We start from the raw sequence: 18,122 nt of genomic DNA, 5'->3' as shown, positions 1-18,122 counted from the left end.
CTGTTGAGTTCACTTCTGTGCTTCAAACTGAGGCTGTCTTAAAAACTTTTTCTGAGTTGGGGCAGGAGAGGTTTGTCTAGCTACTATTGGAGCCATATGAAATTTTTCTCTTGTTTTCAATAGGAAATGAATTGCATTTATAATCAATACATATTCAGTGGTTATTTCTGCAATTTTTGCTTTATATGGAAGTCTGAATGGAATGATGGAAGTGATCTGCTCTTTGATCTGAGTTCAGAGCTGTATTTCCAGGAAATCATGATTTTATGTTTTGTTGTTGTTGTGTTTCTTACACTCCTTAGATATACAAATGGATTGAAAAACATGCTGGATCGCTATCACAAATTAATGGGAACACTGAATGAAGCAGAAACCAAACTTCTTGATGACCATATTCAAGAACTCTGGAGAGTATTCAAATCGGGGCACAAAAGACTCAGCTGGAACTCCTTAGGTAATGGAGATACTATTTTAAAATGGCCTTAGATACTGATTTTCAGTTAAAAAAATCTCTTCAATTCTGCAATCTATTTTTTATGTCATATGACAGCAATGTATCCCTAGATGGTACATCCTATTGCCACAGTCAGAGTCAGAATAGTAGGTTAGACAGACACTGGTCCAGGAGGGTATTTCTTATGTTTTTATTATCTTTAAAACACTAAGTGGAAATGGATAGAGACCCTTAGATAACAGCTGTACAGGAGCTAGATGAAGCATTAGGTGAGAAATCATCTAATCTGTCTTTCTGCAGAGCATCAGTTCATTCTCAGAGATAAAACACATCTGGTTGTGGCAATTTTGATGCATTGGTGAAATATTTGTTAAAAGAAAAAAACCTAAATGGTTGTGATTTATTTCAAGGTATTGGTGACTTTATTGTCCGATGTACACAAGCCATCAGGAAGTTTGAATCACTTGTCCATCAGATCCATAATAATTCTGAAGACATAAGCAACAAACTTCTGTTCATAGCATCAACAAATCTCTTTAAGTTTCCGCTTTCAAAAAATGGTGAACTTCCTAGTAAGTCTTTATATTTTCACTTCCAAGCTCCGTGATGTTTTATTTTGCTCTGTCTGCTACTTAGCATTTTTAATTGCTACGATCAACCCTTTTAATTGTTACCAAAACTAGTTACAGTAATATTTCGTGGTGTAACAGGGGAAGCACAAGCAGAGCTTCAGTATCCTAAAGCTGACAGTGTCAATGAGAGAAACAGAAAGATGAATATACAAATAGATCATTTGACGTGTGTCTACTTTGCTTTTGATCACTTCCCCCTAGCTTTCCCTTGATTTCCTTATCCTTCTTGTATGCAGTAGTGTAGCCTTAGAGCTGCAGTCTGCATGGAGCGTCAGCTCCCTTCTGGGCCATCGGAACTGAACTGGTTTCCTCAGATGGAAATTGCAGTGAGGCGATTGTCTCCCAGGTCTCCCTGTCACTTGAGTGAGTGGGTGATGGACCAAATTTCTTTCAATGCTTTGTAAACCTTAAAAAGGTTACTTTCACATCTAATGGTTCGTATTAAATAATTGAATCCATATAAAATCAGAGAGCTGAAATATTAATAAATTAAGCATTAATAAGTGAAGACATTTTTTATCAGTATACAAGATCAATTTCATGTTCACAAATAAAGCCCAGCTAATTATTCCAGTATGTAAGTCTGTTAGGTCTTTTGCAGTTAATAACGCTATTTTTTGTATCTTTTGCAGAAGCGAAAGAATTTTTTGAGTATGTTAAGTGTGAAAGAGCAAAAGATGTGGCACAGATGGTTAGAAAGTATACTGCCATTCCACAATTGCTAATAAAATTGGAAGGACGAGTTGCCAATACGAACAGTGGCAAATCTCCAAAATTAACTTCCTATTATGCATACTGGGAAAATAGGATTTATCAGGTGTTGACACAGTTAATTGTGAAGTAAGTAATTTGTTTACTTTAATGGATTTCCAGTCTTTCATCTTTGGGTTTTTCTGGATCCATTGATCAGTATGTATACTGATATTCTGTTTGAGCACCTCAGTGATTTGCAGTTGGAGACAGATTTGTATTTGTACTGTTTTTTTCCTGCAAAGAATGGAGAACCGATAACAAGGTACAGGAGAAACACAAATTCTGAGAAAATGGATATTGGCATGTTGTTAGCAGAAGAGAGAAATAAGATACGTTTTCTGCAGTGTGTGTAGCTGCATATTCCTGGTTTATTTTTAAAATCAAGGTTTTGTTTTACTAAAGAATACAATTTTGAGAACTTGGTGGCTGGGTACCAGATGCATCCCTGTAATGCGGGGGACACCAGTACAAGAACAAAGGTTTGCTGGATTTTACTTTACCTGTTCTGCAGCAGCTGGGGCCAAGGAGGTTCCTGTAGCAAGATATTATAAAGGCTTATATTATAAGCAAGATATTATTACAATAGGGCATTGCAGGGTTATAAAAGCTTCCCAGACGTGTCTTCTTGTCGTGATCCATGTCTTTGTAACCTGGTCCATGCTCAGCTGACTTCGTTGTGCTTTCTTGGCTGGACTCTTGCAATGGAGTTGACCATAGCCTCAGGGTCCTTTTGCACCAGGGTATCCCCATTCATTCCTTCCAACAGCTTCTTTTAGCTAGTCAAGCTTTTGCATTAAATCAGTATTAGTGGGACAATTTTGCTCCGATACACGTCAGTGTTTCCAGCTGAAATCGATGGTAACTGACTTCAGACAGATCTGCTTACATATCTAAGCACATACCTGATAATTGCAGTCTCTGCTGGGCATTTCCATGGGGGGCAGCACGTGATTATTACGATCTTTGACATAATTTTTTTCCTTTCCCAGGAATTTGCAGGCTTTTAATGCAGCTGTTCTTGCAGATGTGCCACTGTTCCAAACAGAAGCTATTTTATCTGTTCCTGAGATAATCTTGCAACCTAATGCCAGTGAGATTGACAAAATGACTGCACGATGTATCCAAGACTGTGTTGAGATCACTAAGGTGATTTTTGATAAAGATTTACTTGTTGTCAGAGTTTGCTTGTGATTATAATGAATTAGTCTTGCTTTATGTTTGGGCAAGCATAAATATCAAAGGGAAGATTCATATTGCTTTATCTTGAAATCAAAATATCCAGTACGTTGTTCTAATTTTACAGACTGTCCTGATTTTACAAATGGATGACAAAGGAAAAAAATTGCCATAAAGCTTCATGCGATTTTTACTCAGGCAAAATTAGTTGTTACTTTTCAGCAGTTTTGCCAGCGTAAGGGCATGATTTGGTTCTATAAATCATCATACATCAGAAGGAAATACTTTTCAGATTGTACAGCAGATGTTGCTTTCTAATGTATGAATAAGCTGGTGGAATAAGGAATGTGAGCAGCCTTCTCTATATTACGGCTCTCCTCAAAAGCGGCAGAAAAACAGTTCAGAAAAGTGTTGGGAGAAGGGCGTCTAGGACACGTCTAGGACAGTGGGTTTACAGCAGGCAAAATACCTAGCTTGCTGGCAAAGGTGTAGCAATATTTCCCTGCATAAGTAGATTCACATTGAACTGCTTTCCAGAAAAGAAGCCAAATATTGTGGAAGTGTTCCTGCCCTATGCTGATGGAGAAATGATTCCAGATGTCACCTGCAATTAATAAATTTAGATTAAGTGTGCTTCCTACGCTCATATTTGCTGTTCTACTCCACTGCTGCATCCAGCCTGTTTGATCTAATACCTGTTTCTCTGTGTCATGCTACATTGTTGTTCAGTGTAGATTTTAAAAGCAGACTGAGTAATGCATGGAAAGGTTTTGTTAGGATGAAATTAAGTTTATGGGAAAATGTAATCTCTTTTCTTGCTGTCAGAAAAACAGTTGATTTGAGAAATCATTCACACCACGTCCTACATAGTCTTCTAAATAACGATGAATGATTTGACTAAAATGACCCTCTACAAAGTAACTGGTTTTCAACTCTGTCTTGTAAACTAGCATTTTGTACGATGGATGCATGGTACATGTATTGAATGCCCTCCTCAGCATGTCGAGGAAGATGAAGTTGTCACTTTCAGCTTTTACAGTGACGTTTCCCAGAACCCTCTGATAATCGAACAGGCTGTTCTCATCACTCAGAATGTCCACAAACTCCTGGCTTCCCTCAGGAAGTATTTGAACCAATGGAAGAGGTATGAACTGCTGTGGAAATTAGACAAAGACATAGCCATGGAGAGGTTAGCTGCAGAAAAGCCTGCTTGTATCACCTTTGATGAAGAGTTGCAGTTCTATATGAAGGTAGCTCAAGAAGTGACTCAACAGCCCTTGATTAAAGATGAGCAATTTATCAGGCTTCAGCTGGCTGCCTTAGCCTACGCAGTGCAGGAGAATGCTAGAGGATGGGTGAGTTCACTGGGACAGTTGCTTAATGAGCCTGCAAGAGAGGAACTCTTCAGTCTTCAGGAGGAAATTCAGGTAGGTGTTTTCAGTTCCTGTTTTCTGATGTAGCTGGCACTGTGAGTAGTAGGTGATGATCTGAACCACGCTCCAAATTGGTTGAAACTCTGGTGTATTCTGGTATGTCATGTGTAAAGAGGTGAGCTGTCCCTCTGTAGCTGGGTAACAGGAGAGAGCAGTAACATGAAAACCCAGGACTTTCTCACTCCTGTAGTGGTGAAAGGTGCATACTGGTAGTTCTGAAGTTCCCTTTAAACTGCTGCTTACAACTTCTGTTTTGTTGTAGCAGAAACATCCCTTCTGTACTGGGGTTTACTTTTTGATGATTTTTTTTGGTGTTATATTTACCACCTAGACTAAAAATGAAAATTAATCTGCATGTTATTTACTTGTGGTTTGTGTTTGAATAATAATTCTGCCTAACTGCTTTGTCAGTGTTGCTTCTGGAAATCATTTTTACTTTTTACAGAGCTTATCACAGAGTCTTAAGAGACCTCCAGAGTCCCTGGAAGATCTCAAAATTGTCCTTGGCACAATTGCGGAGATAAAAGGCATGTCCTTTGAGGTGGAACTGAAATATTTGGACCTCTGGGAGAGATACCGAACTCTTGCAATGTACAATATTCCAGTAAGTGCATGTTATGCTTTGCCTCATAAAACATTTCTGATTTGAACTAGGGGCACAAATGCTTCACATGTGAATGAATAGATGTTTTCCTTTTAAGACATTTTACAGAATCACGGTATTATTGATGTTAGAAGGGATGTCTGGAGATTGTCTAGTCCAAACCCCCGTCTTAAAACAGTATCTCCACTTTAAAATGGACATATTGCATGTGTTTAAATCCGATTCAGATCACTTCAGTGCCAGTTTTGTGTTTTGCAAATTTATAATGTGAGCACATATTCCTCACTTTCTTGTGACTAATTATTACTCCTGAGAGATGTAACTTATTTTGGTTTAGGTAGCTGAAGAAGAGCAAGAGATGGCTGACAAGATTAGGGAAAAGTGGGAGACTCTCTTCTTTGAAGCATCAGAAGTTGATCACAACCTTGAAGGCATAAAAAGAACATTCACAAAGGTAATATTTGTAATTATGGTATTAATATTGAAAAAAAATTGAAATGGAAAGGAAAACAATTTAAACACTGTTCTCTTTAGATTACACAGCAACAAATTGAGGACTACAGCAAAGAGATAGAAGATTTCTTCCATAAATTCATGACTGAGGGGCCTGGTGCTGTTGGGGAAAATCTTGATAAAGGTAAATGGATTAATGTGCGTAAAGTGAAGTCTTAAAAATACTAGTCTTCAGACAATTCTTCAAATTTTATGTAAAACCAGAAAAATGTGCTTTCCTTATTAACATGCAGACTGATCAACTAGGAATGTGACATTTTTAGTACTATGACTTCTACAGACTATATGCAAACGCTGTCTTATTTATTCCTCATGATCCCTGGGATTGTTTATCTAGAAAAATTCCTCTCCTTCCCCAGGATTGGAACTCATGGCCATTTTTGAAAAAGAAGTGGAAAAACTGGAAAAAGTTCATCAAGAACTAGGCAGCATTGAGAAACTTTTTGACTTGCCAGTTACAGTGTACCCTGACTTAATAAAAGCACAGAATGATATGAAAGGTCTAAAGCAGATCTATGAAATTTATGAGTTACAAAGAGTAAGTATCGCACTGTGCGTACACACGTATTCATGCGCATACGTACAGAACAGGTGGGGGAGAGAAGCAGGGGCTGCATTGTCCTCTAGGTACTATCAACGCTGTTCTAAGCCTTTGCATGAAATAAGTTGTGACCTGTAATTGACTACCACCATGAAATGATTTTAATGATGTTAGTACAGGACTAACAATGCCTCCACATTGAAGGAAGCAGACCTCCTTCCTCCCTAATAATTATTGGGTGGTATTTTACTAAACAAGTCTCCTGATCATTTCAGTGGAGCTACTTTTGGATATAGTATGTGTACAGGTGACAATGGGTATCTCATGCTTTAATTGATCTTAGCTACTTTTTAATAAGTTTTATTTTTCCAAAATTAAAATGCCCTTTAAAGTATGCTCTTAAGGGATGCCTTTCCTGTTCTTCATATTTCCTTTTCATTATTTCTTACACAACTTGTTGTGTTTGGCTATGAACCTGTCTTGGACATGAACCTGTCTCTTCCTCTGTTTGATAGATGTTAATACGATTACATCTGCATCCTGACTGTGGTCTCTAGATCCTACTGTAGTGGAAAGTTGGGGTTTTTTTTGTCAGAACTAAAAGGAAATATGACTTTTTTCCTCCTGATGACCTTATTCCCAGGCAGCTAAAAAGGAATGGTCTCAGACACTCTGGATAAACCTCAATGTCCAGGTTCTTCAGGAAGGAGTCGAAGGATTTCTTAAAGCCCTTCGAAAGCTGCCCAAACAAGTACGCAGTATGCCAGTAGCCTTTCACTTGGAAACAAAAATGAAGGCATTTCGAGACTCTGTTCCTTTGTTGCTTGACTTGAAAAATGAAGCTTTAAGAGAAAGGTTTGCTTTGATTTATTTAAATCCATTTTCTATATAGAGGAAGATTTCGTTTGTTTTGTTAGAACTTTTAATTTCTGTTACTGGGGTCATGCCATGTCCTGCAGCTTGAAACTTCACTTTCTGCTTAATGAACTTGTGTGATAGCATGCAAGGTGACTACAATGACTAGGACACTTCAGGTATTCAAAATACTTGTTCTTTTTTAAACAGTAGAGTGCTAAAAATGGTTTCATTATTACATATTAAATTACAGTTGTTTTAATTTTTACTGTATCATGGTGGTTGGTACAATTGTTGATGTGTCAATTTAAAACAGGCATTGGCAAGACCTTATGGAGAGAACAGGAACAAGTTTTGAAATGACAACAGAAACATTCACTTTGGAGAATATGTTCGCTATGGAACTTCACAGACACTCAGATGTTATCAGTGAAATAGTCGGAACTGCTGTTAAGGAACTTAGCATTGAGAAGGTAATGTAAAAAATCATAGTAAAACTAAAAAGACATAGATGTCAACAGTCTGTTTTATTTGAGATTTTTATATTGGCACGACAGCAAGTTCGGCCATCTTCAGGGAGCTGCCATGATGTAACTGATGGCAACTAAAATCAATAGCTCTGTTAATAAGCTACCACATGGCACAGAATCCTAGCTGTCTCGGCTTTGGCAGCAGTGTATTGGATTTCTGTTATTACAATAAGCAAGTTTGGCCTATGAAAAAAGGTCTGAAGAAGGATGCATTCTGTTTCCATCATGATATTTTGAAATAGACCTTTCTTTATAAACCAGAGTTGGAAAATCTGTGCAAAAATGTTGCTGAATTAATTGATTTAATTTTTATGCTAAGATTATAGTTCCCTAGTTTTTGAAGACTGAAACATGTGTTTTTTATGCTCACATGCAGGGTGTGAAGGAAATAGCAGAAACATGGGAACACCTGAAATTCACTGTACAAACTTACTTCAAAGGCACTGAGAAGCGAGGCTTTATTCTGGGATCTGTAGATGAAATTTTAGACATTCTTGATGACAACAACGTCAATCTTCAGAGTGTTTTGGGCAGTCGATTTGTGGGTCCTTTCCTTTCAACCGTTCACCAGTGGGAAAAAACTCTGTCATTGATTGGGGAAGTAATTGAGGTAGGGAGGAAAGTGCTGGACTAAATAATTTATGTTTATTATTTATAATCAGGGTTTTCTATTGTATTTTTTTTCTTTGATGGTAACATTTGATTCTTAGATCTGGATGGTGGTTCAGAGAAAATGGATGTACCTGGAGAGCATCTTTATTGGTGGAGATATCAGATCACAGCTTCCAGAGGAAGCCAAAATATTTGACAACGTAGACAGGATGTTTAAAAAGGCAAGTAACTGACTTGACTTGTGATCAGCGTAATTATTTAGTGCATTTAGCTTCCAGTTCCATAGTTAGCTGTAGTCTTCTGTGTCATTTGTCACACTGAGAATGGTAAGTTATAATGAATTGAATATAAGATTGGGGAACGCAGGAACTTGTGTTTTACTTCACGTTTGTCATAAACAGAAGACTTCTCCTGATTTCGCTAAGCTGGGCAGAGTGTGATCCTTGGCTGGCAGTATGGGGCAGGCGGAATCCCCTTTTCCTGTCATTGGATACATCTTTTTACCTTTACCATGATAATAAGAAGCTTAGATGTGTTTCTATAGATTGAGAAGCTACATACATGCTAAAAAGGCTTTCCTGGTATAATGCCACGGTTCCTACACTGAACACATACTCCCAGTATGACTATGGTTTACTTTTCTTTTTCCCATCTGCAAAACTGAGATAGTACTGTGATTCTGAAATGCTGTGTTTGTCCTTCACTTGAAGTGCCACTGTATACAGGAGCAAAGTCAGGTATATGCTTCTGCTTGCATGACTGGGGATACAGGCTTGTCTTGCTTACACTTGCTTCTACACTAGTATCTCCATGCTCTCAGCTTTGAAAGCATACTGTCTCCCTGTTTTCATACAGCACTGCAGCAATAGGAAATCATATTCAAAACTCTAATTCACTTTGGTAAGAACCTATACTGCTTGTGCTGCTTGTGCGCTTTGTCACTAATTAAATATCATTTAGTATAATCCATTGCTGTTCAGTATTTTTTAAACTTTCTTTTCTCCCTGTGCAGATAATGGATGAAACTGTAAAAGAACCAACAATAAAAAAATCCTGTGAAGCCCCAAATCGTCTATCAGACCTCCATCATATAAATGATGTGCTGGAGAAATGTCAGAAAAGCTTGAATGATTATTTGGATTCCAAGCGAAATGCTTTCCCAAGATTTTTCTTTATATCTGACGAGGAGTTGCTTAGTATCCTTGGCAGCAGTAACCCACTTTGTGTCCAGGAACACATGATAAAGGTACAATGTCTGGCTTTGCACTGTGCCTTGTGCTTTTAGGTGCTTTAAAAAGTTTCACAGACTATACTGTACATACTGTTAAGGGTGCGCTAATATTTATTGCATACAAAGAACACCCTGGCAGCATCTTGAAGAAGCTTCTGAATAACCAAATCAAATCTGATCAATAGTCTGTCCGGGCTCTCATACTGGCCAGTAGCAGTTACGGTAGAGGAATGTTGGTAGAGGAACGTTCAAGATACACCAGAATGATCAGTCATTAAAGAACCTTCCTGTAGCGCCTGATAGATGTTTATTTTCTAATAAAAAAATCAATGTCATTTGCGCCAGATCATCTGCTTATTCACTCTGCAGTTGGGCTGCTAAGCTGTATATCAGCATTTGTATTTGATGACTTACGAGTCAGATCCATTTCTCTTTAGAGTCCACGGAAATTTTCTTTCAAGATTAAATGAGGGCTAGATACACTTACATCTTTGAAGCTTTGTTTCTAAAATGCCAGTGAATTTCTTTGTTGGTGCATTTCAGATGTATGATAACATAGCCTCCCTGAGGTTTCAGGATGGTGATGATGATGAGAAAATTGCAACAGCCATGATTTCAGCTGAGGGGGAGGTGATGGAGTTCCGGCAGGCTGTAGCTGCAGTAGGCAGAGTGGAGAACTGGATGACAGCAGTGCTAGCAGAAATGAGACGAACGAACAGACTCCTTACTAAGGAAGCTATTTTTCGATACTGTGAAGACAGAAGCAGGTGAAACAATCAGTGTCAAGGATAACACAAATACCTTATATGTTATTATGAGCCTGTAGCAATATAGAAAAATAAAGACTTAATTTTTTAATTTTTACACAATCTAGCCTGTATTTCTGTATGTGCAGGGATATGAATACATGCGTATGCAATATTTTAACTGACCAGAAAAAACTGTGTTATCTATAGTATCTAATTTCCTAAGTCTTGAGTTTTTATTTTTAGCGTTGTGTGAGCAGTGTGTTTTTCTCACTATGAATTCCACTTGGCAATCTTTACACATGGAATAGGCAGCTTTTCTATCAATTTCCTAGGCTTTTGAAATACTACAGCACACCTTGATAAAATTCTGTACGTCTCTAAAGTTTGGCTCGTATTTTAGTTGTTGCAGAAATAGGAGGAACTTTTTTTTTTTTTTAATTTTCTTTTTCTGTCCTGATCAGTTACTTAGAGTAAACAGTAACTCAGACTCCCTCCCTGTGTGTGTCTCCCATAGAGTTGATTGGATGTTACTCTACCAAGGCATGATGGTGCTGGCTGCTAATCAGGTGTGGTGGACTTGGGAGGTAGAGGATGTCTTTCGGAAAGTGAAGAAGGGAGAAAAACAGGCAATGAAACTTTATGCTAAAAAAATGCATAAGCAAATTGATGACCTGGTTACCCGCATTACAATGCCTTTGAGCAAAAATGACAGGAAAAAATACAACACTGTTCTCATTATTGATGTTCATGCCAGAGACATTGTTGATACATTCGTAAGAGACAGGTAAACGCCGCCCCCCAACCTTTTGAGAAAATACCAAATGCATAAATTGTATTTCCATCTTTTTACCTCATGTGAGCAAGTCTCTCTTGTGTAGCATTCTGCAGGCTCAGGAGTTTGAATGGGAAAGCCAGCTGCGTTTTTACTGGGACCGCGAGCCAGATGAACTGAGTGTGCGGCAGTGCACAGGCACATTTTCATACGGTTACGAGTATATGGGTTTGAATGGACGTCTTGTGATCACCCCGCTTACAGATCGTATTTATCTTACACTCACACAGGTATATGTTCAAGGAGATTTTTACTAGCGAGCCCTTTTAAAATACACTTCTAGGCAATGACATAATTGTTTTATTGCCACTTCCTGCTATTTCCTAGGTTCCAATGTGAACGCTAATATGTTTGAAATCAATTGTGATATTGTTCTAACCTGATTGCCTCAAAGATAACACAGAATGCTTTCACAGATAAAATCTAAGGCTTTTTGTACCCAAGGGCTCATTTGTGATTTTGCTACCAACCTAATACAAATGTAATCCAAACTTTCCTTATTTTTTGGTCTGTGTCCAAAGGCTTTATCAATGTTTTTGGGAGGAGCACCAGCAGGGCCAGCAGGTACAGGGAAAACAGAAACAACCAAGGATTTGGCCAAAGCGCTGGGCTTGCTGTGTGTAGTAACAAACTGCGGAGAAGGCATGGATTTCAAAGTAAGAGTTAAAGATCTGTGTTCTCTGATAAAGTGCCAGTTACTGCTCTTTTTCAGTGCCCAGGATAAGGACATATTCTAAACTTCTGAATACGTGCCTCCCCATGCCGACTGATAATGAAATATAGTAAAAAATGTCTACTTTGAATAAAGTCTTGAAGGAATTTCAGATGCTTTCAAGCAGGGGAGCAATGACTAGATGACATGTGTTTAAGCTCATCATAGGCAATCTGCACTTAGCAAGTAATTTTGCAAGACCTTATGACAGATTGCTAGCTCCTGCATATATAAATATCCAGAGGTTTTACTCCGTCATTAAGAGATTTAGCATACTCCAAAATTTGCTGACGCTGAATGTTTTATATATTCATTGCTGAGATGTTTTTCTTGTTGTTCTTATTAGGCAGTTGGTAAAATTTTCTCTGGTCTCGCCCAGTGCGGAGCATGGGGATGTTTTGATGAATTCAATCGTATTGATGCTTCTGTGCTTTCAGTCATTTCTTCTCAGATTCAGACTATTCGAAATGCTTTAATGAATCGGTTGAAAACATTTCAGGTAAACATTAAAAAAGAAGAGTAATTGTGAAGGCTGATCTTGTTTTTGAGGCCAAGATTCAGGGTTAGACCCAATCATTAGATCAAAGGCTTCTTCTGTAATTCATTTGTGCTGAACATTTCAAACTCCAGAGTGTGTACTCTCAGTTTCAGAGTTGTTAAATCCTTGCTGATTTCCTAATCCTTTGCTAGCTTCTTCCTTTGTGAAGTGGGATAAAAGTAAGCTAAATAGGATAATAGTAAGTAAATGGGATAGTAAGTAAATTAGGGAGAGGAGTAACTTGATGTGGATTGTGAGGCTTTATTTGCTGATGTTTATTGGAATTCAAAACCCTCAGACAGAAAAATTGATTGGGAAGTGTGAAATGTCTTGATGTTTGTATCCAAGATACAAACAGTGGGATAAATGTATCTGGATGACTATCTAAAGCTAAATATTTTAACATGTTGTCCTAAGTGCGCGCCCCAGTATTGCTGGTTTTCTCTTTGAGCAAATAGTGCTATTTATTTCAATTCCAAATACACATTGTTCTAATGTTTTCTTATGCCTTTAGTTTGAAGGGCACGAAATTACTCTTGATAGCCATATGGGCATTTTTATTACAATGAACCCTGGTTATGCTGGCCGGACTGAGCTCCCTGAGTCTGTAAAAGCTTTGTTCAGGCCTGTGGTTGTTATTGTCCCAGATCTTCAGCAAATCTGTGAAATCATGCTCTTTTCTGAAGGGTTCCTTATGGCAAAGGTAAGAAAATTTTACTGCTACCCATACCCCCATACACAGCCATGTATGCATGGCCAGTGTTTGGTTGTGACTTACGCGTTTGTGATTCTCTAACTTAAATCTCAACAGATCCTTGCCAAAAAGATGACAGTGCTATACAAGCTGGCAAAGGAACAACTTTCTAAACAGCATCATTATGATTTTGGACTGCGAGCCCTTAAGTCAGTGTTGGTGATGGCTGGAGAACTGAAAAGAGGATCAGCAGACCTCAGTGAGGTAGATTTGCTACTTAGTCACCCTGGGCAGAGCATCTTTTTCATTAGGAAGAGGATGCGTTTACACATCTGCTGTAGTTTGTCTGCGTTGGAAATAGGAGGGCTGGTGTTATTTGTCTTATTATTTCCCTTTGTTCTTACTGAGTTTCATCATGCCCTCTGCCAGCAAGTTACCATCAGAACTCAAGTCAAAGTAGGGAAATCCATAGAAAATGAGGTATTTTACTTCTTGTTAAGTCCAGGATGCAAATAGCCGGATGAATGTCTCTGGACGAATAGCAAAACCTGGTTTTTGAGCAGTGAGTGCTCCAGTTATGCAGTTGTTAATTGTGTAGCTCAAGTAGTACAGTATACTTATAAATGAAAGTTTTTCAGCACTGCATTACTTTTTATGGCTTTCCTTTACACCTGTTTTTTATTTCTATATGTACGGTTGTGATACCCGGTTGCCTAGGGAAATTCTTATTCAAATTTCTTCTTAAAAACTTGGAGACAGCTGAAGGAAACTCTCCTATAAAGTTATGTACAGATGCACATTGCAGGTTGGCAGGAAGCTGGGGTCTAAATGATGCTGTCAGAACTTGGGTGTGTTCATAAAACAGTTGGTTATTTTAACACCAAATCAGGGAAGCTGTGGTGTGGGCCGCTCCAGCCATTTGGCATTTGGTTAATACAGTAGAAAAAGGCAGTGTATTATTCTTAGCTATTGGTATGCTTAAACGTTATAAAATAATCTTTATTTCCATTAGTAGCTGATGCCAAGAAAACATTCTCAAAGCTGTACTAATCAGGCAATAGTTTTTAGAGATGTTTGAAGTTACGACATATTAGATAATTGGTTAGCTATTTGGTAAAGATTGATTCTGCTATGTTTTGTCTAGGAAGTTGTACTGATGAGAGCACTACGAGATATGAATCTTCCTAAATTTGTGTTTGAAGATGTACCTCTCTTCCTTGGCCTAATCTCTGACCTGTTTCCTGGCCTGGATTGCCCTCGAGTCCGCTATCCTAACTTTAATGATGCTGTAGAACAAGTGCTGGAAGAAGGGGGTTATGTTGTTTTACCAGTCCAGGTATAAAAAAATGTTAATTGCTTGAGTTTTTGTGGTAAACATTGGGCTGGATATGCATTGCTGCAGTCTGGAGCGGCTCCAGGAAAGCTTAGCTGGTATAGACCAGCTGCTGCTCTTTTCCACAGAAGCATTACGGACAGCAGTCTATTGAATCAATATTTATTTTACAGGTGGATAAAGTAGTTCAGATGTATGAGACAATGTTAACTCGTCACACTACAATGGTAGTTGGACCTACTGGAGGTGGCAAGTCAGTTGTCATTAATGCTTTGTGCCAGGCCCAAAACAAGTGAGTACAGAATTTGATGCATGGAAATCTGGTTGTAAAATGGCATAGACTGCATTATTCAGCCCTGTGTAGTCATGACAAGATCAATAGCTGACCATAATATTTGCTTGGGTTAAGATGAAATGGTATTGTGTCATTTTAATATTGTTTTTCTTGCTGTATCTTTAGGCTGGGATTATTGACAAAGCTTTACACACTGAACCCTAAAGCTATGAGTGTGAATGAGCTGTATGGGATCCTTGATCCTACCACACGAGACTGGACAGATGGAGTCCTGTCAAACATTTTTCGGGATATCAACAGGCCTACTGACAAGAAAGAGCGAAGGTAGACAGCTAGAAATCATTGTGATGATTTTTATATACTGAGTTTTACATCAAGATTTTATTTTATTTTAAATATTTGATACTGCACTATTAAAAAAAAAGCTAAATAAATAGAAAGTGTCTAGGGTTTTTTCTGTCTTCTGTGAGTTTCCAGCCTCAGTGAGATGGATGGAAACTATGCAGTTATCAAAAATGAATGGGAGGCTTCAAAACACCTGAACTGACATTGGCACCATTGATGGCACATCTGAATTCTGAAATATATTACTAAAATCAGAGATTCGCCAGTGCCCCTTGGCTCCTGTATCCACAGGTACATTCTGTTTGATGGAGATGTGGATGCTCTCTGGGTTGAAAACATGAATTCTGTTATGGATGACAACAAGTTATTGACCCTGGCAAATGGGGAGCGGATTAGACTTCAGTCGCACTGTGCTTTGTTGTTTGAGGTAAGTGATGACTGTACCATTTAATACATGGGAAGGGTTAGATACAGATGGGTCTACAAAGCCTGAAAAGCAGTTACTGTGGCTGTTCTTTGTTTAAGTGTATGATTATCTTCTATGATTATTTTATAGGTTGGTGACTTACAGTATGCATCTCCTGCCACGGTATCCCGCTGTGGAATGGTCTTTGTAGATCCTAAAAATCTGAAATATAAGCCCTACTGGCAGAAGTGGATCCAAGAAAGAGAAAATGAGGTGGGAATTTCTGCACTTGTTCAGAGAGTATCTATATTAAATACTGAACTGTAGACAGCTGTAAAAAAACCCCTTTGTATAGGCAGCCTGATTTTCTGACAACAAATCTAATCACTAGGCCTGCAGCAGAGGGCTAAAGAGAGTTCCTAGCTTTTCTAACTTCTGGTTGTTTCCGAGAAGTGAAAAACCAAGAAATCAGTTTACCTGATCTCCAAAGAGTTAACAGTGAGATTGCTTAGGTCCTTGTTTCTTACAGTTAGATTAAAAACTCAAGTCCACAGGGAGCTGAAGGAAGACAACTTAGTTGCTAGCACCCAATGAATGCAGATGCTCACCTGCTGAAAACCCAGTCCATACAACAGTGTCACATTTCTTCATGTGACTGTACCCTGTCTTTGGTAGAAGTGATTCCTGCAAGAACAATCACACTTGGTCAGCCTGGTATTGATGGGAAACTCTGCTGTCAAAAATAGGCTTTCCAGGTTTCTGTGTGCTGAATAATTGTCCTTTTTGTTCCTCAGCAAGAGAGAATTGAACTGAATCGTCTCTTTCAAAAATATGTGCCCAACCTTATTGATATGATTGTAGAGGGAATTGTGGACGGCAGACATGGAGGAAGGCTGAAGACCATTGTTCCTCAAACAGATTTAAATATGGTAAGGAACAGAGAATAAAGGTTGAAAAAGGTTATCTAAAAAGAGAAATGGAACGATGGAGAGAGTAAAAACCTCCCAAAGAAAGCACAGGAGTAGAGTCCACGCTGAAATGTCAGTTTGCTAGTGATGAGGACCAAGAGATAAAAGAAACAGTCAGTTCCCAACAATGCTCTTCTACTGTCATTAATACTCATATCAGCAGATACACCTGTAAGGAAAAAAGATCAGCAAACCCTTAGCTGAAAACATATTAAGAGTTTGCATGCATTCAAATGACAATTCTATTTACAGTTTTTCCTTTTTTTACAACAGGTGGTGCAGTTGACTGTGATGCTGGAAGCTCTAGTTGTGGTACAGTGCAATGATCCTGATGTTCTGGAGTGTTTTTTCTTGGAAGCTTTGTATTCCTCCTTAGGTGCTACTCTTCTTGATGCTGGGAGAATTAAATTTGATGAAAATGTTAAACGTATTTCCTGCATGTCTACTGTTCATGATGACAACATCCTGGCTAAGCCAGGGGAGCTGCCAGGTAGGATCTTGTCATAATTTAGTCTGAATCCCATTGATTATATTAGAAAAGTGTTAGTTTCCATAAAGGCAGAACATCGTTCTTCCTTCCAGCTAGCTATCCTGGCTGCAAAATATGCTCTCTGAAGGACTATCGTTGAAAACCATGTAGAGATACTGATGCTAGATGACTCTCAGCTACTGGTCTGTCCTCACAGAACCGTACTTTTCTATGCCAAGCTGAAGAGATAAACGGTGACAGGAAAAATAAAACATGAAAGGAAAGCCGGTGGAAGGTGCTTAAAATGCAATAGTATGATCCAAGTGCTGGACTAGGAGAATTTTGGTTGATGTCTTACTGGGTTAAATGACAAGTAAACAGAACACGGTGTTTCCCAGCTTGTTCCAGAATCTTACCCTTTACTTTCATCTCAATCAGATTATTTTCTTATGAAATATTTCAGTGTCCTAGAAAACCTCCAGTTGCTTAATGGTTTGCAGGTCAGCTGCCAACTTTGTATGACTTTCATTTTGATGGATTTCAAAAAAAGTGGGTACCTTGGATGAAACTTGTTCCTGAATATATTCATAAGCCTCAAGTGAAATTTCTTGACATTCTAGGTGAGTGTAAGATGAACTATAGTGATGACATGCCTTTAATTTATAATGTGCCACCACTGAGTGCATGGCACTTAACTTGAGACATCCTCTTTCTGTACTGAAGGTCATCTACTCAGGATCAGTTTCTTGTGATGGCACAAATCAATTTCTTTAATGTTCTTGTCATAGTAATTTAGAAGGAATAGAGTTGATATTTACAGCACTGTGTAATAAAGAAACGAGGAAGGGGTGAAAAGCTTGCTTCAGTTAGGAGCTAACAATGCCTTTAACAAGCCAGAATAGCAGAAGATTCACAGTCTGCTCTACTAGAAACTCTAGAAAGAATGTCGGCTCTGTGGTTCAGGTACTTGGTAGATAAAAATGACATTCTTAAGGCTGTTATTGGTTGTCACTTCAAGCACTGTATAATGGTGACAAGTGCTTTTCATAGTTAAGGACAAATTAATGCAGGTTACTTTATAGTAATACTTCAGCAAGCACAGGTTAACTTCACTGACACAGGAGATAATTATATGATCTCTAAAGTTGCTCCTAATGGCAGGCTATTCACACAGAACAAAATTAATCTCTGTAGAGTTCTGGGAAAATGCTGATGATCCCAATAAATCCTGATTATATCCTTGAAATAGGGATTAAATGGAGCTTAACCAGTCCATGACCCTTCTATATGGAAGATAATTTCTTTTTTAATATACCTATAGGAGAAAAGATCCCAATGATAAAAGCTGAAAAGAGACGGTTGAGCAATTAAAATTTTCTTTAAACATTGTTAGTGAGTTGCTATTTCAGATTATGTCTTTGTGCAACTGCATGTTAATACCTTGAGA

General features: G+C 38.3%; 1 protein-coding gene across 1 annotated transcript in view; it reads left to right on the top strand.

The window, feature by feature from the left end:
- DNAH10 (dynein axonemal heavy chain 10) overlaps positions 1–18,122 on the top strand; it is a gene marked incomplete at both ends in the record, with an annotated part of 57,459 nt that overhangs the window by 13,057 nt on the left and 26,280 nt on the right. Inside the window, 29 exons of the mRNA XM_082324782.1 lie at positions 303–454; positions 865–1,026; positions 1,719–1,926; positions 2,829–2,985; positions 3,966–4,442; positions 4,894–5,052; positions 5,390–5,506; positions 5,587–5,689; positions 5,925–6,103; positions 6,750–6,961; positions 7,278–7,434; positions 7,868–8,101; positions 8,202–8,324; positions 9,116–9,349; positions 9,878–10,101; positions 10,598–10,867; positions 10,962–11,145; positions 11,437–11,571; positions 11,974–12,126; positions 12,680–12,868; positions 12,977–13,123; positions 14,004–14,195; positions 14,366–14,484; positions 14,653–14,811; positions 15,124–15,259; positions 15,389–15,511; positions 16,033–16,167; positions 16,480–16,696; positions 17,176–17,295. Of these exons, the coding sequence (XP_082180908.1) occupies positions 303–454; positions 865–1,026; positions 1,719–1,926; positions 2,829–2,985; positions 3,966–4,442; positions 4,894–5,052; positions 5,390–5,506; positions 5,587–5,689; positions 5,925–6,103; positions 6,750–6,961; positions 7,278–7,434; positions 7,868–8,101; positions 8,202–8,324; positions 9,116–9,349; positions 9,878–10,101; positions 10,598–10,867; positions 10,962–11,145; positions 11,437–11,571; positions 11,974–12,126; positions 12,680–12,868; positions 12,977–13,123; positions 14,004–14,195; positions 14,366–14,484; positions 14,653–14,811; positions 15,124–15,259; positions 15,389–15,511; positions 16,033–16,167; positions 16,480–16,696; positions 17,176–17,295 (5,177 nt within the window). The remainder of the gene's footprint in view (positions 1–302; positions 455–864; positions 1,027–1,718; positions 1,927–2,828; positions 2,986–3,965; positions 4,443–4,893; positions 5,053–5,389; positions 5,507–5,586; positions 5,690–5,924; positions 6,104–6,749; positions 6,962–7,277; positions 7,435–7,867; positions 8,102–8,201; positions 8,325–9,115; positions 9,350–9,877; positions 10,102–10,597; positions 10,868–10,961; positions 11,146–11,436; positions 11,572–11,973; positions 12,127–12,679; positions 12,869–12,976; positions 13,124–14,003; positions 14,196–14,365; positions 14,485–14,652; positions 14,812–15,123; positions 15,260–15,388; positions 15,512–16,032; positions 16,168–16,479; positions 16,697–17,175; positions 17,296–18,122) is intronic.

The sequence above is a fragment of the Platalea leucorodia genome (assembly GCF_965183815.1).
Source record: "Platalea leucorodia genome assembly, chromosome: 12".
NCBI lineage: Eukaryota > Metazoa > Chordata > Aves > Pelecaniformes > Threskiornithidae > Platalea > Platalea leucorodia.
This window is presented reverse-complemented; position numbering and strand designations above follow the sequence as displayed.